The following is a 16,738-nucleotide window of genomic DNA, read 5'->3' as shown; positions in this document are numbered from 1 at the left end:
GGTAATGTGTGTGTGTGTGTGTGTGTGTGTGTGTGCACGTGTGTGTGTGTGTGTGTGTGTAAATACAATATCCTGCCTTTGAGAAACTACTCTGCCCTCATTCTGTAAAGATCTTGCTCATAGTTTGCAGTTAAAGGAGGTGGGGGAAGAACTGACCAAAGTCACCTCCCTACCTTGGGGATTGCGTACAACTAGGTCCTGACTAATCAAATACCTTCATCCCCGGGGTACTGTGAGTTTGCAGGGAGGAGTACAACTTCACTGGGCCAATCAGAGCATACTATCATGCCTTGTCTCCAGAGGCTCTTTCTCAGGGACCTAATCTCTGAAACCTACCTAAGCCTGGAGCTGTTGAGAGCCATTTTACTACTGCATGAAGACAGCCTAAGATGAAGCCAATCAGAGAGCTGATGGCATTATTTCAATGCCTGGACCACCGTGACCGAGATCCACTACTTGCACTTTCTAGTTATATGATCTAATACATTTCTCCACTTACATTTATTTTTTTATTTGCTTCATTTGATTTATTTCTGATAATAAAACCTTCAAAACTAAAAGGGTCCTCAGTAAGATGCTTGATTTGGATTTTTTATATCTTTTCATCATGTTCAAAGATTCTGTTCTAAAACTTTAATGGGCTCATTAATTCCTCACAAAGCCAAATTAAAGCTCCTCTGCTTCACTTTCAGAACATCCCACAAAAAGGATTCAGCATCCTAATCCACGAACATAACCCTTAGGATGCCCAAGCACTTATTTCTTATACTAACATCTGGTTTGAGTCCATTTCTGCCTTAACCTGTCTCAACCTCTAAAATCTCACATATGTTAGCACAGTTTGGTGGAAATTATTACCACTTTGAGGGTAGGGACCAGTCTTATAGACAATGGTGATCAACATTATCATCTGCACTTCTCCCCTTTACAATTTTTAGCAGGGGAAAGAATCCTTAAAGCACTCAGAAAATACTTGTTGAGTTACATTTCCACAGTGATATTTATTTGGGTAGTAAACTTTTAATTTTGTAGGCTACATTTTTTTTCTTTCTGAAAGGGGAAAAACTACCTAAGTAGGCCAGTTGAGGAGTAATTTACAGCTTGAAAAAGGTGCTAAATTGTCCAGAGCCTTCTTGGAGGCCAGCATTAAGGTTGCTTTTTAAAAATTTCATTTTCAACACAACTATAGCTTGGGCAGCAATTCAGAGATGGTTTCCCAGTAACTGATCTAAGTGGTAGTCTCTTTTAAATGTGAAAGAAAGAAATTAAGTTCTTCACAGATCTGCTATCTTGAAGCTGTGAATACCTGTTCTTCATTTTTCCTGGCACACTATGGTACATAGTGTTTGTTGAGTGAATGAATGATATTCTCCTTCCCTTGGATTCTTTCCACCAACCCCAGGCCTCATTAATTCCTGAAAATATTAGGAAAATGTAAAATTAAGGTGCAACAATCCCTCATATCTTTTAAGTACTAGGTGTACCAGTTAATAATGCGGATTTTTTTCAATAGATGGAGTTACACATATGTTGATATATATGCAATTTGTTATGTATGTATTTTGTTGTATTGACAACAAGCTTCAAAACTTCATATGTCAAATTTGCTGAAGGTGTTAACATCATAAATATTTTTACACTTAAAAATGTTGAATTTCATGCCAAAAAAAAAGAGCGTTTGCAGGCAGTTATAATTCATTACTTTATTTTGAAGAAAAGTGCTGCTGAATACTTTGGGAAGCTTATGGTGAACATGCTCCATCTCAAGATACTTGTGAAAACTGGTTTAAACACTTTAAAAGTGATGATTTCAATGTGAAAGACAAAAAATGTCCAGGTCAACCAAAAAAGTTTGAAGACCAACAATTACAAGCATTATTGGATGAAGATGCATGTCAAACTCAAAAACAACTTGCAGAAAGATTAAATGTTGCTCAGCAAACAATTTCCGATCACTTACAAGCAATGGGAAAGATTTTAAAGGAAGGAAAATGGGTGCCACATCAACTGAACGCAAGACAAATGGAAAACTGAAAAGTCATCAGTAAAATGTTGCTTTAATGGCATGAAAGAAAGTCTTTTTTTTATTGAATTGTGACTGGCGATGAAAAGTGAATTTATTTTGAGAATCCCAAATGCACAAAATCATGGGTTGATCCAGGTCAACCATCAATATCGACTGCAAGGCCAAACAGCTTCGGAAAGAAGACAATGCTCTGCATTTGGTGGGATCAGAAAGGTGTGGTGTATTATGAGCTTCTAAAACCAGAGCTTCTAATGGAGAAACCTTTAATAATGATCACTACCAACAAAATAATCAATTTGAACCACGCTTTGATCGGTGAAATGACCAGAATGTTCCAGAAGACAAGGCAAAGTAATTTTGCTTCATGATGACGCACCATCACACACTTCAAAACCAATTAAAGACATGTTAAAAAAACTTGCCTGGGAAGTATTAACCCACCTGCTGTATTCACCAGACCTTGCTCCTTCAGATTGCCACTTGTTCTGATTGATGGCACATGCACTTTCTGAGCAGCACTTCAAAACATACAAAGAAATGGAAAATTGGGTCTCTGAATGGTTTGTCTCAAAACAAGAAAAGTTCTATTGGGACGGTATCCACAAATTACCTGAAAGATGCGGAAATGTGTAGCTAGTGATGGACATTACTTTGAATAAAGCACTTTTGATGTTTCTCTTGAAATTATCATGTTTTCTTTGATTACAAAATCCGCCATTATTAACCAGTACACCTCGTATTTTAACAGTTTTATTCACATTCCATCTTTTCACATTCCTTCTATAAAAACTTTGTAGATAAGAAGGAAGAGTAATATCCATTTTACAGAGAAGGAAACGGAGACTCAGAGAAGCCAGAAAACCTAAAGGTCATACAACTGGCAAACAAGAGACCCAAGGTGTCAGGCCTCATAACATAGCTGTACCACTTTCCACCAACACTCCACCCTGTATATTGTCAGAGATTCTGGACGGCGACCAGGAAGGCAGACAGGGTGGTGGTCAAGATCATAGACTTGGACTGAAGTAGACATAGGTGAGAGTTCAGGTGTTCCACTTACTACCCAAGGGCCTTGAACTAGTTACATGATCACTTCAAACCTCTTTGTTCCTCTGAAAATGGAAATAATCCTACAACCTTTTAAGGAGATCATGAGGATTGAATGACATAATGTCTGAAATTTGATAAGTTCTCAGAAAGTACTAGCGACTAAGGACAAAGTTGTCGGGACACTGGGGAGCTAGCCAGGTCAGAGAGTGATTACCACAGGTCTGAAAGTGACTTTCAGCCCCATTTGGATTAAATACACTAGTTATCTGTCTATCTGATGCACTGTGAAGGACCACCACTGCGGAAAATACTCCCTCTTTGAAGAACATCAAGAATAGATTGCTGGCATTTGGTCTCCAGCTCCATGGGTTTATCTCTGAAATATTATCCCTGGATGAACATACAAGGGAATCACCTGAGTAAACCCAGACTAAATTCTCTCAAGGAGGGCAATGGCAAGATTAGAATCCCAGAGTGGAGGGAAGGGCTGGATGTCTGCTCATCCTGTGCCTCCTGAGATTTCCTGTTACCAAAGACATTGTTTGCTAATGCGCTATTGCACTCTCCCAACACAGCAGCACTTGCTCCTTTAATGATCAGCCACACCTGCAGCGTTTCCAATCTCACTTTGTGGTGTGGTCAAGCTCTGGACGAAATAGATGGCTCTCCCTGCTGACATACCTCCACCCACCCCATTGCTGGCCAAATGGAACCTGAAAGTGACTTTTGACTTTTCATGCTCTTCAAGTTCCAATTCAAGTGAGTGAGGCTTCTTCTTAGGTACTTTTCTGAGTCCCTGTCGCTGCCATGGTGCTTGTCTCTGAGGATGTCTACTCTTTTGAGGGGACACTTTTCTATGCAAAGTGATAGCAAAGTAGAGTGTCCATCCTGAGACTACAGTGAATCACCATAAACTAAGCCTTGTTATAATAGATTATTACTCACTCTTGGCGGGGGGGGGGGGGGGGAGGGTGTGAATTTTATTTAACAAAGCTCATCAGATAGTGTGATTACCATTTATCTTCACAAGATGCCCCATGACTGCCTCTCCACACCTGCCCTCTGAAATACACACAGGCACCCTCCTAGACACACACCTACCCAGGTATTGTTCACATGCTGTGGAGGGATGACCTCTGCCTTCCAAAGTGTGATCCAATAGTTTATGAATCTCTGGTTTCACTGTCAGACAGGATTATTGTGGGGATTATCATTAAAATGACACCATATACAATAAATCTACAGCATTATGTAAATTAGAAGTAATGTGGCTCTTAGCTTTTATATACTTTCTAGGTGTCCTCACCCTTGGAAATGAGAAAAGAACATCACCACAAGACAAATATTCAGCTCTCCTCTGAGGAAGTTGAACTTTGATCCCCCTTGAGCATTCTGCACATCTGTGAACACCACTTCTTGGCGATGTCCGTTTATTTAATACCTCTGATCAATAACCTCATTTCTCCCTAGTGTCCCTTTTACTAGTCTATTTGGTAGATTTAATTCAAGTAATGTACTTGATGGAGATATGAAACCAGGCACTTGAAGATGTCATTTCCTGATTTGGGTCCTCAGCTTCCCTTTCATAAAGTGGAAGTAGAAGGGGAAGAGGGGGGAGGAGAGTACAGTTTTCTTCTGTCCAATTCACAGTGGTATGAAGCTGAATAAAGACTTGTGTGGAAACTGTCTGGAATTCCTCTAATTCCTATAATTATCATAATTGTTGAAATGTTACAGTATCCTCAAAGCCAGGCACATTGTTTTGAGTGCCATAAAACCATTAGTATATGGAACAAACTCATGGTTGGTTAGTTCAGTAGCAGAAAAACATAAATTCCTATGTAGGCAACAAGATGATTGAGCTTAATGCAGGGGTGGGGGAAGCTGGCTATGGAATAAGGTGTGGGCCACATCTATCCTATCTACTAAAAGAGAAAAATGGTAATTGGCGTATGACGATACCCTTTTCATTGGCTAATCAGGGCTATATGCAAATTAACTGCCAACTATGATTTGGCAGTTAACTGCCAACAAGATGGCGGTTAATTTGCATATGTAGGCACAATGCAGGGAGGCGAAAGGGAAAGCAGGAAGAAGCCCGCTGCCACTGACAGTGATCAGAAACCCAGGGGGGAGCTAAGAGCTGGGGGGCAGGGCAAAGGCGGCCCTAGGGCCGCCTTTGCCCTGCCCCCCAGCCATGATTGGAGAATCAGGCGCCTTGCCGCCCTGGCCAGTGATAGCAGGAAGTAGGGGTGGAGCCAGCGATGGGAGCTGGGCACGGTTGAAGCTGGCAGTCCCGGGAGCTAGGGGTCCCTTGCCTGGGCCTAAAGCGAAGCCCACGATCGCGGGGCCGCTGCAGCTGCGGGTCCCCGCTGCCCGGGCCAGACGCCTCAGCCAGAGACGTTAGGCCTGGGCAGGGGCGGAGCCTGCAACCGCGGGGAGCTGGGGTCCCCTCCCCAGGCCTGACACCTCTGCCGGAGGCCTCAGGCCTGGTCAAGGGGCCGATCCGGTGATTGGTGATCAGAGGGTGATGAGGGTCAACTCCTCTGGCCGAGGCATTAGGCCTGGGTGGGGGGGCGGAGCCGGGGATTGGGGGGATATGATGGTCCCCTTGCCCAGGCCTGAAGCCTGGGTCAGAGGTGTCAGGCTTGGGCGGGGGTGGAGCAAGAGATCAGAGGGAGATGGGGGTCCCCTGCCCAGGCATGATTCCTGGGCCAGAGGCCTCAGGCCTGGGCAGGGGCCAGAGCCAGTGATCAGGGGGAGATGGGGGTCCCCTGTCCAAGCCTGACACCTCTGGCGGAGGCATCAGGCCTGGGCAAGGGGCCGATCCTGCGATTGGAGGGTGATGGGGGTCAACGCCTGAGGGCTCCCAGTATGTGAGAGGGGGCAGGCTGGGCTGAGGGACACTCCCCTCCCCACACACACCCAGTGCACGAATTTCGTGCACCGGGCCCCTAGTTTAATAATAATTTGCTAACCCAACAACTATTCCTTGAAATGAGGGAGGCACGTAGGTCATGGAAACAAGATGGCTGAAAGGCATTGCAATAAACATAATATACAAAGCATACAACTGCGAAATAACAGGAGCCCTGGGTGAGAATCTGACTTTCTTGTTAACCTTGAGGCTCCTACAAATCTTTTCTCTCTGCATACCATCCCCCAGACAATAGCAATTTAATTATAGTGGGAAAACAAACAACTACCCTTTCCTGAGTGGTGAAAGTGATGAAGTTTTAACTTTACGACATATCATCCCTGAGTCTCTTGTTTGGGGCATCAATACCTGTATGTCCATCGAAAGTTAGGGCCTAATAAATTTCTTTCATTTATCAAAGAATAATGTGATTGTTTTCAAAGACAGTTAAACAGACACAACAAAGATAAAGCATAGCCTCCTTTCTCAGGGATGGGAAAACTCATTTTTGAAGGGTTAACAGTATCTAGAATCTGAAAGAAAATGGCACTGATTTGTGTGTGAAGGTTTTCTGTGTGACTTTGGAGGAGTCACTTGATCTCTCTGTTTCATCTGCAAATGTTTTAATGTCTTTAGAACAAGTACTTGAACAAGCACTGAGTAATCCCTGGCTCAATAAAAGAGGTTTTGATGAATGCTCTATATTTCCAGCCCAACTGAACCACTTAATGTTTCTATATGCATCACACATCTTCCTGACTCTGCACTTTGCCTTATGCCATTGCTTCCACTAGGAATTCACCCTCCTGTTTCCCTTGTTCTAATTTTACTTATTCTCCAAGGACACGGTTAACTGTCTTTTGTGTTATCAGCTCTTCCTGATTTCTTTACCTGGAAGTATCTTTCTTTTTCAAAGCCTCAAATACAGCTGCTGTTATCTATCTCTCTTATGACTTTGTAGATCCATATATGTAGATTCTTCCTATTTTTATGTATTTATTTAAGTAATGACTTATGCCCCTCTTTAGAGGGCAGGGACTGTGCATGATTTATCCCAGAACTTGGCATGTGATAAGCACTAAATAAATGTTTATTGAGTAAATTGTGTGATAGTTATTTTTATGTGTCAACTTGGCTAGGCTATACTACCCAGTTATTTAATCAAACACTTTCCTAGGTGTTGCTGAGAAACTACTTTGCAGATGTGGTTAATAGCTCCAATCAGTGGACTTCAAGTAAGAGATTACCCTCAATAATGTGGATGGGCCTTATCCATCAGGTGAAAGTTCTTTAAAAAAAACACACACAAAAAAACCCCCAGAGTTTTGTAGAGGAAATTCTGCTTCAAGACTTCAACATTAACTCCTGCTTGAGTTCCCAGCCTGCCAGCCTGCCCTATCAATATTGGATTTGCCTGCTATACACATTTTGAGCTTTTCAGCCCTTACAATTGCATAAGCCAACTCCTTGAAATAAATCTCTTTATATATGTATATGCTATTGGTTCTATTTCTCTTGAGAACCCTGAATGATACAGATGGAGAGGTTAATTGTAGCTCAACATATCCAGTTTATCATTTAAATTAAGTGACTTGAACTATAAGCTCAGGAGGACATGAGTTTTTGGCTTTGTTCACTGCTGCCTACAATAGGGCCTGACACATCATAGAAGTTTAATAGATATATGTTGAATGAATAAACAAATAAAAAAGACACTTCATGGAAAATAAAACTTTTGGCTATTTACTGGACTTAAATTTACCCTCACATACTTTGGCTCTTTTGTTAACATGTTATGACAGAAAAAAAATCCCGGTCCTGCATCTGTGTATTCCCAAAGGCAAGTCACTTCCATTCCCTGCACCCCATCTTAGTCATCTGTATTCATAAGATTTTAATTAGGTAGAAATCTGATTTCCTTCCTACACTTCTTTGATGTCAATGACTTTTATGCATGACTATGATATCCTTAATCTTGCATCTATTTTTGCCATCATCATGCTTAAATATTATTTATTGCACGATTGTAATTACTTTTATTACTAATCATCCTATCACCCATTACTACCTGAGATTTATAAAGTTACTCTTTTCCAAAGCACTTAAAGAAAAGTTTAGCCTAGATTGCTAGGATCAGACTTCATGGTTGTAAAGAAATAAAAGGACTCCTTAAAGCTTTTTGGCTAAACCACAATCCCTTGTCCCTAAGGGCTTTATACGCTGGCTATAAAGACCCATAACTATACATTCATCCTGACCTGGGCTTCAGAAGATCAAACCTTGCTTCTACTTTTAGGGCCAGGAAATTATTTTATAACTGTTTTTCAGCTTCTTATAAATAAATACTTCCTGGGGTACTTTCTTTGGGTAGCCTTTGTTTCCTCATTCTGTGGGAAGAAGGATTTCTGGAGTCTGAACATACCTGCTGAGCCCTGGCTGGGCCTTAAGAACCCAGGGGCCATATACCCAAGGGCCAAGCTGCTGAGTGAATTTCAGCAGCAGGCTTTGCTTCATCCCCACCAAGTAGAGAGTAAGAGGCTATTCACCAAGATGTGCCAAGGAGGGGGTCTCAGTGCACTTACAGACTCTCCTCTCTTGATTTGAGGCTAATTCTTTCAGAGCTGAGATCCTACAAAAATAATTCTTGGAACATCTTATTATGGAATGTCAAGATGTGCAAGGATAGACTGGGGGAAAATGAACAAATAAATAAAATGTGTTAAGAAATTGTACAGAGCACAAGATTGCTTTATTTGTCTTTTTATATCAGTCACAGTCTCAGAATGTCACACCTGAGTGACACCTTATTCTGTTCATTTACACTTGAGGAAAAGGAGTTTCAGCAAAAGGACAGGATTGTCCTCCGATCATGAAACTAACTAATGGCAAAAGCCAGGCTAGAATCAGTCTCCTGACTCCCAGTCCACTGCTTTTATCTGAATTTATTTATTCATAATGTATATCTAAATACCCCAGTCTCCCCCCCCACACACACCACCTTCCCCAAAAGAAAACAAAACAATTCTGAGGCAAGTCACAATAAAATGCACAGACTCATACTCCCAGGATAGTTGATATAGACATGAATCATTAGAAATTAAATAGAGTAAGGAGGCTGTGTTTTTTTTCTTTCTTTCCTATATTTCTTTTCTTGTCTGTTTTTCCACAAGATTATGTAGAACTGGGGAAATTAAGGGGACCGAGGTTTTGTGGGTTTTTTGTTTGTTTGTTTGTTTTCATTTTTTTTTCTTCTTCTTAGAAACTAACAGAAGAAGAATTAGAAGGCATGGTCCAGAAAGTATATTTATGGTTGTGTGTGATAATGTTGTCAGAGCTGAAGGAATGTCAGCATTTTCCTCAAATGCCCTCTCTCCAGGTTTTGCAACTTAGAATTTCAAATGAGCTTTGAACCACAGCTCAACACACCAGGTCTCAGATCAGGGGAAACAACTCCTTCTATTCAGGTAGCACAGTTGCGGGGCGGGGGGGGGGGGGGGGGGGTTGGGAAGGAGGGAAGCCAAGTTTTTCAAACAAACTTGTTATAGAAAATCAGTTTTTGACAAGCTTTAGAAAACCAGCAGGCATTACTACCATTCCCTAGTCAATTGTATATTCCTGCTCAGAGAGCCAACTTCTATCATCACAATAGGAGTGTGTAAATAAATGTGTTATAGGGAATACCTTTTGTTTCTTTTCCTGAGAGCTCCTTTGAATGCGAATTTGGGTATAGAAAATGTGTGTGATGTCTGTGGCATGTGTTGGTACCACAGCACTTTGTAAGGGGTAGAATGAAATAGCCCGCTAGAATTGGACAATAGAAAAGCCAGAAGCAATGAAATATGTTTCTATTTTAACCCTAGAAATCTTTGATCATGGGACCTTATGTGAAAATGGATATAAAACACTTTTTATTTAGAGTTCTGTTGTGAGGCGGATGTTTGTAGGGAACTGACTCTCAATTATTACTGAGAAAGAATGTTCACTGAGAAAGAATCATAGAATCGTAGCTTCTCGGAGCTGAAAGGTACCTCTGGACTCAGAGTCTAAGCTCCTTACCGACTCAGGAACTCCCTCCAGCGTAAGCCTGACAGATGAATAACAGGGTTCTGAACACCTCCCGTGACTGGGAGTTTATTAATTCATAAGGCAGCATATTCTGTGCACAGTAGCTTTCGTGTTAGAAAATGCTTCCTTATCCTGAGCTAAAGACTGCCACCCATCTCTCCTGGTTCCATCCTCTATAGCAGGGGTGGGGAATGTGCACCCCTGACCCTGCCATGGCATTAAGGGTGAGTTAATTAAATGTTTGACCAAATACAGCAGGCGAATTTTTAAGTTGATAATTTTGTATGACCCTCGAATGATGTTATAAATATCTGAATGGCTGTTGGCAGAAAAAAGGTTCCCACCCCTGCCCTATAGTCACCCCTCAAAAAATATAAGTCAATTTCCCCTGTGACAGCCCTTTGTTTAATTGCTCACAACAGTGCAAACCAAATACCTCCAGTCTTCACTGACAAGGTATTGCACTCCAACCTTGGCACCTGATCCAGCACCCAAGGTACATACAAGGCAAGATATGAATTGGTGTAGAGGACCTACACCCAGACTTTTGGCAAGTTCAAGGGCTAAAAAGGGATGGAGCAATGTCAAGGTTTTGGTAAGAGGCTCTCCGAAGTTTTCCCCATTTAGTGAGGCTAAGGCATTCTAGAAAGAGGATTTCTAGAGCGATTAATCAATTTTCTTTTTCTTGTCTGATGTGTAGAATTCAGGTTGACTGGGTTTCCCAAAAAGAAGAATTGAAAATTTGGACTTAAATTTTTGTTATTTTCCCATACAGTTTATTGAGCAAATGACCTGAGCTCAGATTTTAAGGTAGCAAAAAGAGGAACAAAAGGCTTTGTTTGCCATTATGGAACTTGAATTGAGCTTTGGGATCAGCTTGTGCATGTGAAATGCTGGGCTAAGTGTATAGCTCTCCAAAATGTAAGAGACTGTTGGTGTTTTTCTGGATATTCAGTGGTTGCTAACAACAATCAGTGAAGTTTGATGAAAAGATCCTGGGTCATAAATCAAGACCCGAGTTGGGAACCTGAGCCAGCCGTTTTTGTTGCATTCATTTACTCCGTCATTGATCAAACATTGATTGAGCAGTTACTATGTTCCAGGCTCATGGGTATACATCTATGATCAAGATAGGCAAAGTCTCTACACACATTAAGCACACGTTTGTTAAGGAAATATGAGTCATTAGGCAGCTATGATGAAGTGTGAGGAACATCCCTGGGAGAGTCCACTGGCGATGAGAGGCTACGTGACCTAGACCTCGGTATGTGGGCCTAGACGTTGGTATGTGGGGTAGAGTTGGCTCAAGAAAAACTATTTGCCAGAAATTATATCTAAATAGAGAGCAGAAAGATGACAATTATTAGCTGTTGACCTCAGAAAAATTACCATCTCTCTGAACTTTAGTTTCTTATCTCTAAAATGGGAATAATAGTAACAGTCCAGACTATCCTGCTTGTCTAGGAGGTTGTGAGGATCAGATAAACAACAGATTTTTATGATAAGTCGCATTTTTATTTGTTGAATCCTAAAGTGCTCTATCCTTGTCAGGAATGACAAATTGTGAATAATTGTTATCAGATACTGTTATTGCCAATCCTAGAGTCTAATTTTTTCCTTTCTACTTCTATGGATTTGGCCCCCCTGAGAATAATAGGAGTAGAGAACCCTATGGCAGAGTTGGGTAGAGATTTATATTGCCACAGTTTCTTCACAGCTAGACTACCCAGGCCCTCAGCGTTGGGGAGAGTGTGGCAAAAGGTGATCCATGTGAATGTGCCAGATGGGATGGGCTTCCCTGGGAGCTCACCTTGTTAGACTGGAATAGCTGTGTCAAGAGGCTTATCCCCACTGTCCTGGGAACCTCACTAATGTTACATGGTCTAATCTCACCAGAGGTAAAATGACCCAATTTGCCCAGAACAGGGCTGTGTGAAACTTGCATGACTTTGTGAGATACCAAGGAGATCTCAGCTCTAGTCCTGCTTATCCACCTACTGGTGGAGAAGGGTGGTGGTGTTGCGGGGGGGCGGAGGGGGGGTGGGGGGGGGTGTTGAACAGGAGCCAAGTAATTCCAAACGTCAGAAACTCCAGGTTTATTGACATTTAACTGAGTACAATGAGTGCATTTGCCCAAGGCCCACTCTCCTCTTTGGTCTTTGCTAGAAATCTGGTTAAATTTCATGGCATTTTTTCATGTCCCCTCTGGTGTTCTGGAAACACCATAAATATTTACTAAATTTGAAGTCAGCTTGAAAAATAGAAACAGCACTGTCTCTACTATTTAGGCGAGTCTCCTTTTCCTTTCTGTGTCTCAGTTCTATCTGCAAAATGAAGGTGGAGGATAAAATGAATTCCTCAAGTACCTTCTACTATCAGCATTCTACATGTCTATGATGTTTGCCTCTCTTTTTCCTACCTACATTTTTCAAATCATAAGAAGTTCTGGCCACTTTCTTTTGTTAGACTTTTATTGAAAATGTAACTGCCCCCAAAGGCCAGATCTTGTAGCCTGGGCTGCTATTTAAATCGCTCTGACCAGAGAATCCTTGTTTAAAATTACATTTTGTTAATTCATCATACGGATGTGGAATTTGCTATTTTTAATCCATGCTCTGCACAGTCCAGTTATTCATGGCTGAGAGTTTGCCACAGAACTTTAGAGCCGTATTTAAAAACAAACAGCTCCAGAGAAGCCAGAAGAAGGCTTCTTTCACAGGCTAATAAAATTTGGGAGTGGAAAGTAGAGGGGCAGTTCTACCTCTAAGTTTCTTGGTCTGTTTGATGTTGCAGGAGCAAGTTTAATGCTCATTTAGATAGTAGACTCCATTGACCTTTCCTGTCATCTGTCAAAACTCTAAAAAATGTGCACTGTTATTGCAAGACCCAGACACTCTTTCATATCTTCTAATAATTATGCTCTCTCTCTCTCTTCACTTTTCCATTACCCTTCCTTCTCTTAGGCCATATAACATGCAGGTCCCCTGGGTGTAGGTCCTTTATACCAATTCATATCTTCCCTTGTATGTATCTTGGGTGCTGGGTTAGGTGCTGAGGGTGGAGTGCAATACCTTGTCAGTGAAGATGTTTGGTTTGGTTTGCTGTGAGTGTTTAAACAAAGCACTGTCACAGGGGAAAAAAGGCATAAAAATAGAAGCACTTAATTAAACTCAAGCAGAGAAACCTATATTTATAACAACTCATAAGTTATTGTTGGGAGACCAGAGATAGCTTATATTGATATATTTAATTGTAGCAAATGCCGCCTAATGCTGGCTTCCTGGACTTTGAGAGATGGTATTAGCTTGTTCATTCACTTACTCAGGTATATTAATTAAGGTCATAAGATGGGCCAGAAACTCTATTAAGTGCAGTGTTTACAAAAGACAAGTGACACAATACTTGCCCTTGAAGAGCTCATAGGCTAAGGGTCCAGAGGTTAAAAAATCTCCCAAAAGACCAATTCAGGAAATTATGGTTTCTGACTTACTTACTTTGCTTGTTTAACAAGGGATATTTATACCATCTTACCAGAGTTCTATAAGAGCATATAAATTTATCTAGCTAACTATTCAGTACATTCTAAATATTCAGGTTCCTGGAAGGTCAGTGATTCATAGAATTCTGATCTGGCTGATGGAGAATAGGACAGACAATGAAGACGCACAGAGACTTACTCATTCAAAACATTCAAGATCTAGGACTAAGGCACAATCAGAACAATTCCTGCTAACTACCTATTTTCTCTCTATGAATATATAAGTAGAAACAGGGAGGAGTCGTGCCTCATTCATGCTTTTGGAAATTAACAAAAAGTGTTTTGACCTTTTTACATGAATTATTTCAATTGTATTATGTAGGTTGGAGGTTGTTGCTTACATAGATGAATTAAGATCCTTTTAATTCATGGAAAGACTGGGCCTCAGCCAGTTGTCTCACAGATGTATTGATCATGAGAGAAGCATTGACAGATGGTAATGGATCAATTTCTGTTGAAGTTCCAACCACTTGTATAGCTTATATCCCTGCCTAAGTAATGGTAATAACCTCTCAGATGAAAAGCTATGGCAAGTGCAGCAAACCTACAAAAGCCAGAGGTTTTTAGAAAGCTTCCTCATTAGTTCACTAGCATTTATCTGGGTACATATCCCTCCTCTTTACTATTGAGTGGGTGAGAAAGCTTGTTTCAAAGAGAAGCATACCAAAAGCAAAATAAATTAATTAGTTATGCCTAAGTTCTTCACTTGTTTGATTCAACAAACATCAATTTAGCCCTGGTGCAGGGCTAATGCTGTGGGGAAAAAGTTTATAACAACAATAGTAGCAGTTAACATTTAATTACCTATTGTGTCAGGCATTGCACTGTTTTACCCACTTTAGCTCATGTAATCCTTAAAACAATCTATGAGACAGGGATTATTATTATTATCTTCATTTTATAGGAGAAGGCATAGCAGAAAACTGGACTAATTTCTTGGTCTAACAAAACAGTTTGTGTTCTTGGCCATGGGAACCCAGGTAAGAAAATAAACAAGGTACTATCTAAATCAGGGACTGTGGTAGAGAACAGATGGATATCGGAGAATTACCTTTATTTCTAAGAACCAAGAAGCCTCCTAAGTGTTTGAGTTAAAAACCTCATAAACACTAAAAACACCTCTGAGATCCTATTCTGTCCAAAGGACTGACTTAGATGGAACCTGCCTTGTCAAATACGTATAACTTATTTGCAAAAACTATGTCTTTTGACTTACCACTGTGCACCAGATTCTGGCACTCTGCCTGGCAAATAGTGGATGCTCAACTTGTATTTATTGAACGAGAGAGAATTTCACCTAGTCATTCAACATACATTGGCACCTGGAGCAATTCATCCTGTTTCCCCTCCCCCACACCCACACCTACACTTTCGTTTCTCTAGCTTTACATTGGAGCAGGTTGAATCTTATTAACTTATTATGTTAAGTTGAATAAGCTGTTATCCAGGAAAATTAATTACCTAGGGCAAAGGTAAGGGATACTTTAGTGACTAATTAAGGTGTCTATACAGGGGTGGCGTGGGCACTCTCATTTTTGAGGCGCTTAATTCTATCTTACTTGGCAACCTATTCGGAAAAGGGCAGAAGACTGGTTTCATAATCCTTAAGGCAGGTTCCTTCACCATCTAAAGACACTGGGGTTCTTGAGATGGGAACTCTCCCATAGAGATGTACTCGCCCAGGACACAGCCCTTAACATCAGGTTGAGGAAGACTCCCTTCTCCTAGAATGCTCTTGGCCAGCCCAGCCAGCTCCCCAAGGGCGTGGAGGTAGAGAATGAATACGTCCACACCTCGCACGTCTGCCTGATCACAGATTGGCAAGTGGCATAGGCGCGCAGACCTCTGTCATTTATTTTTCTTTCCACTGGGTGCGCTGTCCCTTTAAATGGGGACGCTGGTGCTGGCTCCCTAACACGCGAGCCGGCAGCTTGTTGATTTCAGAGCTGGTGAATTTCACATTGTTTCCACTTCACTTTCCTCGCCCCGAGGGAGGCTCGGTTGGCGCTCGGGCCGCGGTCGCCGCTGCCAGCGAGGGCCACGGGAGGGCAAGGACCTGCAGGACCGGGGCCGGCGTGGGGCGCAGGAGAGGGTGTCGGGGCCACACGCGCACTCGCGCTGCAGTCCAGCTCCTTCCGAAGCCGGGACGCCCGGAGCGCACGGAGCCGGGACCGCCCGCCTAGGCGCCCGCCCTCCAGCCCGCCCACGGTCCCGGCCGCAGCCCGGGAGCCCGCGAGGGGAGGAGGCCCAGGGGGCGGGGTGGGGGGCGGGGGTGGGTGCCGCTGCCGCCGCGGAGCTGCTGCTCGGCGCGTTTTGCATGAAGATGGCGGCTCCCACCGCCAGCAAGGCAGCCTCCCTGGGCTGCAACAACAAGCCGACGTTCCCGGAGCTGGATTTCAGGTCCGGCGCTCGGGTGGAGGAATTGAACAAACTCATCCAAGAATTCACGAAGCACGACCAGCGGGAATACGACGACCAGAGAGCGCTGGAGATCCACACAGCCAAGGATTTCATCTTTTCCATGCTGGGTAAGGAGGCAAAAGGGGGAGGTGTGGATGCGTGTGATGGCAAGCGGGATAGAGCACCCGTTCCCCCTTCTCGCGCTCTCTTTCCCTCTTGGTTTCCTGCCCAGAGCCGGGCGCCTGGGCTATCACCATCTCTGTGCCACCTCTCCTCCTCTTTCTCCGCTGCCAGCAGAGCTGCCTTATCTCCTCACCTTACTCTACTTTGCACCGGGTGCCTTTTCCCCCCGGTTCACTGGCTCTTTTGTTAATTGCTCACCGGCTAGGACCGGTGGGCAGGTGAAGTGTTCAAGGAGAAAGGTATCCCTGATGGGGGAAGCCCCTGGAAGCGGCGCGGTTCAGGTGAGACGCGGCGGCGCCTTTCAATGAAGGGATTTGACTCCGGAGGTTCGGACCCGCGCCGAGCCTTGGGTCAGCTCCCGAGCTTGGGACGTGGGGTGAGCTTGGGGCATGGGGGTAGCTTGGGGCTCTGGCTCGGCGCCCGAGCGACAAGTTGCTTCTCTGGTCCTGCGGCGGGGCGCTGTCATGCCAAGCCCTGGCGGCCAAACTTGTTGGGTGTTCCCTAGTAACCCGCTCAAGTAGGCTGGGCGCCCGGAGTTGTTGCAACTTCGATTTGCAAA

At 43.0% G+C, this 16,738-nt stretch overlaps 1 protein-coding gene across 5 annotated transcripts in view; it reads left to right on the top strand.

The window, feature by feature from the left end:
• Window positions 1-15,474: 15,474 nt before the first annotated feature.
• The window catches only part of MB21D2 (Mab-21 domain containing 2), a 121,605-nt gene continuing 120,341 nt past the window's right edge, over window positions 15,475-16,738 (top strand). For 2 of the 5 annotated variants that reach the window (XM_059687399.1, XM_059687401.1), the window contains exon 1: window positions 16,002-16,124. Coding sequence is in view for 1 of the 5 variants with exons in the window: in XM_059687395.1 (XP_059543378.1) it covers window positions 15,914-16,124 (211 nt within the window). In the remaining 4 variants the exon portion in view is untranslated. Of the gene's footprint in view, window positions 16,125-16,738 lie in introns of all 5 variants that reach the window. The other 3 variants (XM_059687395.1, XM_059687398.1, XM_059687402.1) reach the window with 3 other exon arrangements.

This window comes from Myotis daubentonii, chromosome 3 (assembly GCF_963259705.1).
Source record: "Myotis daubentonii chromosome 3, mMyoDau2.1, whole genome shotgun sequence".
Classification (NCBI taxonomy): domain Eukaryota; kingdom Metazoa; phylum Chordata; class Mammalia; order Chiroptera; family Vespertilionidae; genus Myotis; species Myotis daubentonii.
The sequence above is the reverse complement of the archived record's forward strand: the minus strand, read 5'-3'. Positions and strand labels throughout refer to the sequence as shown.